General features: G+C 35.6%; 1 protein-coding gene across 6 annotated transcripts in view; it reads right to left on the minus strand.

The window, feature by feature from the left end:
* Positions 1-12,070, minus strand: part of PPP1R12A (protein phosphatase 1 regulatory subunit 12A) — a 129,640-nt gene that overhangs the window by 43,754 nt on the left and 73,816 nt on the right. For all 6 annotated transcript variants that reach the window (XM_083837997.1, XM_083838001.1, XM_083837999.1 and 3 more), the window contains exons 4-8: positions 9,208-9,367; positions 7,101-7,245; positions 4,090-4,164; positions 3,573-3,661; positions 3,275-3,432 (exon numbers count right to left, since the gene is read on the minus strand). In XM_083837997.1, the coding sequence (XP_083694123.1) occupies positions 3,275-3,432; positions 3,573-3,661; positions 4,090-4,164; positions 7,101-7,245; positions 9,208-9,367 (627 nt within the window). The remainder of the gene's footprint in view (positions 1-3,274; positions 3,433-3,572; positions 3,662-4,089; positions 4,165-7,100; positions 7,246-9,207; positions 9,368-12,070) is intronic.

Here is a 12,070-nt window from a genome sequence, read left to right on the forward strand (position 1 = left end):
CAAATTGTAAATTGTTCAGAGTGTGTTGGTACATGCTACCTGTTCAGTGCTGAGCAACGTGGGGTTCAATCTCTACCGGTTTGGGCCCTATTATAAGCATGCCTTTATTTCTACATGACCCGTTTTAAAAGCGTGCAACATTTTTATAGTGTTCTCATATCTAGCATTTCAGCGAACTACCAATGGTATGATTTGAAATCACACAATTAATGCTGTTGCTGTTACACACTTGCTCATAGTTATGGACATAGTTTAACAGATATTTTGAAGAATTAGTTATGCAGAAAACAAAAATATATATAAAAAACAGCTTGCATGACTAACTACACTTGATAGAAAGCTCTTTTAAAACACAAGGGGAATTAAATGGTTTTAAACTTCTGGGTCATGGTGATAAAATGTTCAACAGGGCAATGTGGGCTGACAGTATGAACTGAAAAAGGTTTACAGATGTACAAGCAGATCTGCTGGAAGTTTGTAAGCAAGTAATACAGCTTTAAAATACACAGTAAAAAGTAACAGGAGTGAAAGCACACAGAAAAATGAATTTTTCACAACAGCATTCTGAAATTACTTCAAGGACAGGTAGAACACAGTATTATGCATGGCTGAGCTAATTTTCAAAAAACAGAACTATCTCAAAGGAAGTAAGTTGAAAAACTGAATTGCTGAAAGTTTTGTTTATTTTTAGTGTCTTCTTGTCCTTTAGGAGACCCTAGTTTCAAATTCATATTTGCCTGCTTGGTCTTACAGAGAGAAATGTATTTATTGTGAAGCTGTATACTCACATAATCAATGAATCAGAACAGAATTTTTAGGAAAACATTTCAAATAACCCAACAGATCATAAATCATACAGTTTCCAGTACCTCAGAATATTGAACAATATTAAGACATTTTACTGCTAGAATGCTCTTCCTAAGCTTACGATTTTTCAGTAGAAAACTACCTTAATCTGAATAGTGGGAAAAAAAGGAAAGCACAAGCTTGGAATTTAGAGATGCAGTTCTACAGGGAAAAGCTTAAAGTCTGGCTTGCCAAATAAAGTATGATAAAGCTTTGTTGATACTAAAAAACCAAAGTTTACATAAATTAATTCTTGTGTCACAGTCAAATTTTCCTGGCACAAACTGTCTACTGGTAACGAAGAGAACACAGTTACCAGAGTCATAAAGTTCAGGAGACATTACAGTTAGTCCAGTTACTGAGAAAGTACTACATGCTACGTATCGTAAGTGTTCTGAGTTTATCCAAGTTCAGTCTCTGCAAGCAAGGGATGCAAGTATACTAAGGTGAAAGAATAATTACAAAGCGTGACAGACTTTTGTTCCTGCTTAGGACTGAAATGTTGGTTTATTTCAAAATACAAAAATAATTAAAGCAAACAGAATGTTTGGTTTCACAATTCATTTTTGTTTCTGCCTACATCAAGTATTTATGATATCCTGATTAGCTCTAAAATCCCTCTCTAACCTTACTATTTCAGGTGAATAAATTAGAAAAAATGCTTTAAAATGAGAACTGACAGATCATGAAAATAGGTTTACGCATTTTAACAAGCATAACTATGAAATATTAACAAGACATTTGTAATGCCATCTGCATCTATTATGTTACTGCACCGCAATTCTAAATTCTAGTTCTAAAGCTATGCTGTTCTTACATCATTATTTGCTTTAAGTCTCTGATAATCTTTCAAGAAGAAAAAAAGCTAAATTCCACTGAAGAGCAAGCTGTTGATCAAGGGAATTATTTGAAATGCTCTAGAGGAAAGATTCAGCTTCCCTGAAGGTTATCAAGGCAACCTAGACAAGAGTTAAAGAATGAGCAAAAGTAAGCCTCATTATCCTCAGAAGGCAATGTATTTTACTTTGTTGGATTTCGTATCAGTACCAGATCCTTCAGGTACCAGGAAAAAAATAATCTGAAAATTGGATAGGACTGGTAAAAATCTGCAAGAGATTCCATCTCTACTTCTACAACAGAATAGTTCCTATATGGATAAAAACAATAACTCCAGTATGGCAATACCCACAAATTATTACAAATAAAGCAGTGCTGAATGTGCCTGTAACTTCATGGTAAATTTAATGTACACTCCCACCAGCTGTAATAGCGTAAGTAGCTTGCCTTCCAAAGATACTGAGTGCAGTCTCACTAAAATATGCACATCCCATAATGAAAAGAAGGAAAATAACTATTATTTTTGAAATTTAATCAGTCACAATAGCAGTCAAGCATTGAAAACCTATACATCTGAAAAGACAAGCAACAGAAGGAAAAATATAGAAGGACAAATAAGAAAGAATAATAATAGAAGGAACATATGTGAATAAATGCAGGAATTCTTTTTAATTTCAAACACAAGGGTTCTTTTCTATATTCATTGATAATTATACGAAAGATTTGTAAATCTGGATAGTGATTAATGGTGAAATAAGAACATACAGTTACATTGTTTGATTATATTTTCATTCACCCTCCCGTTTCATTCTTTCTTTTTCTTCATTTTTTCCCACCTAATTTCTATACACAGATTTGAGACTCAGAAACCTTTAAATACTCCCAGAGACCTATGAATAAACAGGCAAAGCATTTAATGTCTCCCCTCATCTAGGCTGCATGAATAAATTTAAACATCAATTTTCAGCTTATTTTCAGAAGTACTGAGTAATGCGTTTCTTTGCATACAATTCCAAACTTTTCCAAGAACGTTCCTCTGGAAATGAAGTTGTATATGAAGCATATGTTGAAACAACACCTTTTGAAGTTTATTTCAGCACGTAATTGAGAGTAAGTCTACACGCCATTACTTTATGAATATCTAAGATTGTCATATTCATACCGGTATTTACTTCAGGATGGCAAGAACAAATAAGAATGTTTGTGCACCTGCTGTTCCAATCTCTGTACCAGCTCCATAAGCAAGCACTGCTAATAAAGTCCTCATTTCTGCTTTGACCTTCTAACTTTGTTAATGTTTTTTAACATGCTGCTTAAGGCTTATATATTCCAAAAATGTAATTTAAATAAACTGTTAAATAGACAATCATCTAAGTAGATTAACTGCTTTAACCTCAGTAGCCATCAATAAAAGCACTCTTTCGATATCTCTGTTATGACTTGACTTTAGACATACATAAACGTGCTTCAAAATAACTGGAAGCTTAGTGAAATGCAGAAGTGAAACTTAATATACTTAACGATGCATCATATGATGTTAAAGAAGTAAATTAATAAAGCAAAAACTTAGACAATACTCCAGATAACATACCTGTCTCTGCTTCAGATTCTGAGTCGTCATCTTCCTCCTCTTCACTAGAACAACTGGATTCATCCTTCTTTCCCTCTTCCTCTTCATCTGCTTTCTCATGCTCGAGAGACTCTATACTAGATGCATTCTTTTCTTGCTCCATAATCAATGTCTCTTTACTGAATTTGAAAAAAAAAAACAAAACACCAAACTTACTAAGTCCTGAAAAATTTATTAAAACATGTCAAGTAGAACTTTGTGCCAGCTTATGAAGTTATGCGTTTCATTAAGAGCTCATCATTTTTCCTAGTTTACTTACTTTTTGAATGTTTTCTGTGTCTGATTATTATCCATGTTGGCTGTGGATTCAATTAGGGGAGATTTCTTTTCCCGTTTTTCACTATGAAGCTTCAAAACATAGAATAATGCAATTAAATTGGTAGAACAGTAGCAATATGACAAAATTACTAGTGGAGGGAACTCTTCTTCAACTATAAAAAATGCTAGAATGTTCATACACTTTCAAAATGTCAAACCTCAAAGTCCTAAAATCTCAAAAACTGTTATTTCCACGGAGTTGCTGATTGTAGATGCAATAGATCATAAAATGCCTACTGGAGAAAGCAAGTAGGAGAGCACCTTCTATCTTCTGGAGCTTTCCAATGACTGTAACTGACCAAATAATGGCCTGAAAGAACAGCTGAGATGACTGGCATTACCTGAATTGAAGCCCCAAATCAAAACTTTGATTTTAATCTATATGCTACTCTGAGCTAACTGTGTACCATCATCACACATATTATAAAGTATAATATATACAGATGCAAAAATCCTACCAGATTCTGCTTCTTCTGTAATTCTTCTAAATATCCTAGAATATCTTCATCTGCCACGTCAAATGCTGTCTGGCCCTGGAGAAAGGGAAAAGAAAACAGCAGTTTTGTACAGTAGAATTTAAATATAACAGATTTTGATGCCTTATCACATTGATGATGCAGGTAAGAAACGGAATTGTACAGAGAAATTAGAACACATACGCCAAGCTCTATTGCAAACTGTTAGTCTGTCAGTGACTGAAAACAATTTTGCAATATTACTTTTTTTTAAAATTGAAACAGAAGCATCTATACCCTCATGAGTAAACACTTCTTTTAAGACAGAAAAACATGACTTCAATAAAATTTTACTGTCCGTTGAAGGAAAATAAATACTATAAAGGAAAATAAAACAGGCTGAAAGAATGTAATGCTCACAACATTAGTTCCAAACAACTATTCCAATAGAAGTTGTATGGATGGACACTAACTAGTTAGTACCCTGTCCATCTTCAGGCTACCATATACGGTTGATTTTTTGAAGTTTAAATTATTTAAGAAAACATAGTCATACTTTCACATTTTTGCAGTAAAACTGTATTTACATTTTCCATTCTGTTTTAGGAAAGATCTGCTACAATTCTTTGCTCCTATCCCCCTTAGTGTGTGATTTTCATGGGATGTACTTAAATAAATGTCCTACTGTGATTCATTAACAGAGAGTAATGCCTTTAGCTGGAATTTCTTCGGCTTGCCGTACCTCACATCTACATAGTCATTACAATTCTTGAGTAGGCCAGATGCCCACAGGACAACAGATTCTATCTTTAAGGTCAGAATTGGTAAAGGTTTCAAAAACTCCTTTTCTTCACCTCCACATGAAGACAAGAAAGGCTGAAGCTCACAGTTGCACAAAGAAAGCCTAACTTACTTGCTTCGATACTGCAAGAGAATGTTTTGTATTTGGAAGTCTGCATTTAAACAAAGTGAGTTTGGGATCTAGGCAAAGTCATACATCCACTGGTACAAATGCAGCTGCATCAACATGCCGGGTGGACACGTTGAAATATGGTGAGATGACAACACCAGTCAAGTAAATACTTCTGTACAAAAACCAGCAATAAAGACAGAGCTGTCATTTTAAAGTGGTCACAGCAGCTTATAAAGATAATGAAATGTGTTCATATTTGTCTCGTTGTTTATTTCAGTTTGTCAAAATGTTAACTAGGGACAAACATGCTCCTAATTACATTGCAAAGTCTGTCTTAAGTGGTTAGAAAGGACAGAAGTTTAAACCACTGATTTTCTCATCTATAAAGCTTCTGACCATACACCAGAAGCACATGCTCCTTTCAACAAATACTACCCAAAACGGCTTGAGGTCCTCTGACACAAACTATTCCATATAGTGTAACACAGCCCTAACTTGGAAACTAAACAACAAAATTATCTCAAGTTTATACTTGCATTGTGACTACAGTTTTTAATCTAGCTTTCTATTTTTAGGTAGCTATTAAGTAGGTTTATTTCCAAAAAACATCAAATTAGGCCTATCTTGGCCACAAAAGAATCACTTTTTTTTTTCCCTGTTGTAGTTGGAAAGTTTTATCTAAACTCAACCCATACATGTCAATACCTGAAGTTAAGTGCCTAAACAATAATGGCTGAGCTCTCTGTGATGCTAAGCACCTAACAACTGAAACTAAATGCAGTGGAGTTCTCAATCTTCATCATCTCTAAAAGCAAAAACCTGTACTGGCTTACTTAAAAACACAACAGGTGAAACTTTCCTAGTTTACACAGACAAGCCTACGTGACAAATAAAACAGCTCATATCCCTCTGTACCTCCTTTTTTCTTATTCTTTTCCCAGCTGAGCTGAATACAGATTTATGACAGTGCTTTCAGGAATACCACCCTCCACATTTTCAAAATCCCAGTAAAAATCTAACAGATAGTCTGCTAAACTGGCTTCAATTAATTGCACGAGCTTTTGATTACCTGACACAAAACACAATTATACACCTGATCTTAAGAAGTTCTGTAAGTATTATACAGAAACAGAGTTGAGACTGTTTGAAATGAAATTCCAGATTTCATTCATTTTATTATAAGCAATCTTAACTTCTAAAGGAAGAAGTCAACAAAGAATAAAAACATTAAGCAGCAGTAGTTTTGCCTTTATACTACTTTGCCTACTAGCAAATTCATGACCTAATTAAAAATCTGTATCTACCTATTTCCACAATTAACTTTTAAAAGTTATGAAAAAAATCAATGTTAAAAGTTGGTCAATATACAATACTGACAGAAATTGGGAGCAGATCAGAATCTAGCTGTACAACATGATGCAAAGAGAAGAAAGAGAGCTTCATCACTTACACAGTTCATCAAAGAGTCTCAGCTCCTCGTGACACCTATGTGAATCATTAATATATTTTTATCTGTTGGGAGCAAGACCTTGCAAAGCCAACAAGCTACAAAAGCCTTCATGTAGAGGTTGAGGAAATACAGCTTAGGTAGCATCCAAGTTATGTCCAGGGAGTCCACAGATGCCTAGAAGTTTCTTAGAGTGCACCCAAAGCAGCTTAGTGGTAACTTTTTAGTATTCCAACACAAGCTGTTTTAATTTAAGAGTTAAAAGCAGAAGCTAATGCCCAACACTACTCAAAAGCATCATCATTGTCTTCAGCAAACAAATGTTGACTGAATACACTGCCTCTACACAGTCCATCTAGTCACTGATTTTGTACCTCTGAAACATCAATAAAACTGTTCTATTTTGAATTTTGTTGTAAAAGATCACATGGATCATTTAATATAGAAGTAAGTATAAACTGGGCCTAGAAAATAATTTAGACAATCAGGAAATTTAGTTTTGAACACAAACATGCTGTTTTGACAAAACATGCATTATATAAAGCTCCATGTACAGTAAACAGCAGTTTATCATCACTTTTCTTACCCTGGCTTCTAAAGTCACTTTAGAGACCAGAACTTTGTATCTTGACAAGGATTACATAAAAATCCTACCACTTTGTTGACAGCCTCCATATCACAAAGGTTTTCCACTAAAATGCGACATGCTTCTTCTTTACCCCAGTGAGCAGCAGCATGAAGTGGTGTCCAGCCATCATAATCTTTAATATTTACATCATAGCGAGCCTGTATTAAAAGCCTAAAGAAATTCAAACAATTAGACCTTGACACTGCTGACAGATAGCTAAACTATCATAAAATCATTTAATTATTCTACAATAATACTCTTTTCTCATTAATGTCAACTAAACATTTCTTATTTGGGTTACTGTCATTAATTTTATTTCTCCTCAGAAATATTTGCCTTCTCATTGTTCAATGGGCATATTTACTTTTAAGGAAAATTCAAGAAAAATATCTTTTTCTTTTTTATTCGTTAATTTCTCTTTTTTTCATTCACTCTTTTTAATTTCTTCCTATATAAACAGGCATTTTTCTCTCTATGTGCAGTGATAGTGAAAAGCCTTTTTAAGAAAAAGAAGGCTGTAAAATGCCAAAAAAGTTAGATACACAGTTCGAATCTATTAACTTATTAAAACATCCTTCTATTTTTATATTAGTTGCTTGAAGCTTGCATCTCCTCCTGTCGCTAACATTTGATGCTGTAACAGCCTAGTGTTTACATACTTCAATTGGTCTCTGAGTGGTAGCTGAGCTCCTTAAATGGAGGACCTGCTTTGCAGCATGCATTTTAACACTCAAATTCAGTATGGCTCTGTTGTGATTGTTGAAGTGTCAACAAATACTCAGCCCAACAAACTGTTTTGTGTAAATGGTTTTTGGCTCTCTGAGCTGAAAATTTAATTATTAATTAATTATTTAAAAAAATATTTAATAGTTACTAAAAAAATCAAATAATCGTGAAGTATTCTTCAATAAAAATCTCTTGATTTCTTAAGAGCCAATATACTTATACTAATATCCTCCAATGAGTCAACTTTCACACAAAGTCTTGCAGTCTTACATCCTACACAGAGCAGGTTTTTTGCTATTTTGAAGCCATCAAGAAAATTGCCTGAACATATATTTTTACTCCTCCTAGGAAAAGTACAGGAACTGTACTACAAAAAAGACACTAACTGACAAAGGTTAAAAACCAACAACTACAACCCCACCCCACAGTTATAGATATAAATCCCTTATAGATGCACACTATTTTAAAATAAAAATTATTATTTCCAATAGAATTATTTCTCTTTATCATGTTGAAGCATCAACTGTTTCGTTTTTTTTTTTTTTTTTCCTAAGCAGAACTCCAATTCAGTAAATTATATGTAATGGTTATAATGATTAAAAAATTTCTCAGTCAACTTTGGTGTTGACACAACATGACAATGCTCTGCAAACCTTAATGGTAGCCATACTTAAGTAGTCAGGGTGTGTGCTCATCTTCATTAATTTTACAATATATACAATATATAACTGTTACTAGTCCTGCCAAGGCAGTCAAATACATTTATAATCACAGTGAAACAATGTATTAAGTATGCTGCACTTCACTAAAAGCTGAGCTTTGATGAAAAACAAATGAAACCTCTGTTACTGTATATACTTTGTGTTGTATTGCATTACTGAAAGGCTATGGATGAATTAGGGGACACCAAAAGCCTTCCATGAAAGATTTAAAGAGTCACGATTTTCAACAACAATCTCAAAAAGCAAAATTAAATTCTCTATTCTTTAGGTCTGAAAACCTTTACTCTGGATCACAGACTCTGCTCTATGTATGCAAATAAACCTGGTGTTGTGAAAATATGCTTCACCCAGAATGCTAACTGGCATTATAAAAATAATTAAACTTGTTTATACAGTTGGCTTTAGAAACAGGGAAACCTTTTTTGTCAACTTTCTTTTGGAGTATTAAGGATCATTATGTACACTGCGTTCACATTTTGAATGACATCTAGAAAACTAACAGCATCATGATTTATGAGTACTTGAAAACATAAAATCAAATTCTGAGGAAAATACGGTTCTACAGATTGTAATTTTCCAACATACAATCCCCAGCAGTCAGATGTGCCCAATCCTAACGATTCCAAGCCACTTTACCTCAGCAAGATAATGAAATGGGAAAAATTACCATTTAAACTACACTTACTTTAAGACTTCCGTATAGCCCTTAGCTGCAGCAACATGAAGTGCTGTACCACCAGATTTTGCATGCCTGACATCATTTATATGGCCACTGTTGAGCCACTGCCTTGCATCTCGGAGCATTATTCGTTCTTCTTCTTTTCGAGCTGCCTCTATATCAACTCCTAAAACAGATAAGGAGGGGGGAGAGGGAAAGAGAGGACACGATGTTTTAATTCAAATACTTAAATGCAATTATATAACAAATCTTATCTCATGCTTATGTGGTACAATAAAGATCACAGCTAAATTTTACGAATAGTATTAGTAGTATAATAATTATTATAATAGTATATAGCTAGATATGAGTATCTTTTTGAAGATGAACCCCAAGAGCTTACGGAAACATCCATTTTAGCATCAGTATGACACTTTGCATGTATTACACAGTTTTTCCCCCCCAAAAAAATCTACTAAAACTGGCCCTCTGCTTTTAAGAATTTCTACCATCACAGTAACAATCACTAAAAAGACCTGTTCAAAAAAGAGAGAAAATTTAAAGTTTAGCCTTATTAAGCACTAAAGTATTAATCTTGTTCATATCTGTAGAAACTAGAAAACAGCCATGATTTTTTATACTAGTAGAAATCTATGGGAAGAGGAACAACCTAGCTTCTGAAGATTGTCAAGTACTTACAAGACAGAACTGTAGTTTTCGTATTTTCTAAAGAAATTTTGGTTAAAAAAAGTTTGTCTTCTATCACTGTGGAACAGAAACCTTAAATGGCCAAACCTTTTGAGATCTCCCTTGGATTCTCAGGTAAAAAACAAACAAACAAACCCACCACATTGAAACCATTTGTACAGCAGATTCTCACAAAAAAAATCTCATACACTGACAAAAGGCAGGAACACAATATAACATTTACAATTATACATAGCAGTTTCAACAGGTAGAAAAAAAAGCTCAAGACCTAAATAATGCGGCAGAAAAGTGGACTTGAAGAGAAAGATGCATGAGTATTGCTCTATCTATGCTGACTGAACACCAACAACTTTGCAAGGAAATGGGACTCAGGAACTGTGGTTATCAAGAGTGAAAATATAACTGGGCTGACCTCCAAGAGAAAACTCATCAGTAGACCAACCCTCAGCAAAATGACTTTACGCGTATGATCTGTCTTAGACACTGATATGCAGGGTCTTGAGAAATACACATTGTTCTTCTGACTTTTTATTTTCTCTTGGAGCAAAATATAATTTTGACATGACAAAAACAAGTGAAATCTGGAAACAGGTACTGACTTACTGGATACAATCACAAACTTCAACAGTAACCTTCACAGCCTATAAAGCAGAAATTAAACTATTTTTTTTTAACACTGAGATAGGAAATCTCTCCCGCTCTTGGCCTCTGAACTAATTCAACCTTCTTTCATCTGTCCCCAAACTGTTTTTTTCCAGCAGTCATTTTTGCATCACATAACTCTTCTACCTGCCCAACTAATCAAGCACAATATAAAGCAATCACAAATAAGCCTATGGAAACCTAGAACATCGCTGTTCAACCCTACTCTACATAATTAATTAATTTTAATTGATTTTCAAAGCCTTCATAATGAACTGCAATTTCAGGCTCTAATGTCTTCAAAGAAACTGAGCTATTCATCCTTTACAGAGCAAATGAATGCCCAGAGTATGGAAACCAAACAAAATCCAATTTGACTGTTGCCCATTCAGACATGCAACAGGAATTGAGCTGAAGGATAAAAAGGTCTGCATTAAAGAAATTATGAATATCATATAAGGAAAAGACAGGAATGATATATAAATGATCGTATGTAATGTAATGCATCATTGCATTGTATGCATTGCATGCAATATAATGCATCAGAGGCTGGTGCCAACACAGAAATTTTATTTTTTTTTTGACCATGGGGCGCTTTACTCGGCACCGATAGCCGCAGACAGGTCCCTATCTCTAAGGGGAAAACGGATTCTAGCCCAGGAGCTGGCAGGGCTCATTGAGAGGGCGACAGGGCTGAAATAAGGCTTGTTGGAGCTGTGCCAGGGGGAACAACGGCAAGGCCAGGGGAGAAGGCAATGGCCCAACTGAAGTGCATCTACACTAATGCGCGCAGCATGGGTAACAAACAGGAGGAGCTGGAAGCCATCATGCAGCAGGAAGGCTATGACTTGGTTGCCATCACGGAAATGTGGTGGGACCACTCTCATGACTGGAGTGCTGCAATGTCTGGCTATAGGCTCTTCAGAAGGGACAGGCAGCACAGAAGGGGTGGTGGTGTGGCTCTCTATATTAGAGAGTGTTTTGATGTTGGGGAACTTGAGACTGGGAATGATACGGTTGAGTCCCTATGGGTTAGGATCAGCGGGAAATCCAACAAGGCAAGCATCCTGGTGGGGGTCTGTTATAGACCGCCGAAACAGGATGAGGAGACGGATGAGGAGTTCTACAAGCAGCTGGCAGAAGTTGCAAAATCTTCAGCGCTTGTTCTCGTGGGGGACTTCAACTTCCCAAACATATCCTGGAAGCACAACACAGCCCAGAGAAAGCAGTCTAGGAGGTTTCTGAAGAGCCTGGAAGATAACTTCCTGATGCAGATGGTTAGAGAGCCTACCAGGGGAGGTGCCCCGCTAGACCTTCTGTTCACAAACAGTGACGGACTGGTGGGAGATGTGGTGGTCAGGAGCTGTCTTGGGCAGAGTGACCACGAAATGGTTCAGTTCTCTATTCTTGGCGAAGTCAGGAAGGGGACCAGTAAAACCGCTGTCTTGGACTTCCGGAGGGCTGACTTTGAGCTGTTGAGGACACTGGTTGGCAGAGTCCCTTGGGAGGTGGTTCTGAAGGGCAGAGGAGTCCAGGAAGG

Source organism: Anser anser (assembly GCF_964211835.1).
Source record: "Anser anser genome assembly, chromosome: 1".
Classification (NCBI taxonomy): Eukaryota; Metazoa; Chordata; class Aves; order Anseriformes; family Anatidae; genus Anser; species Anser anser.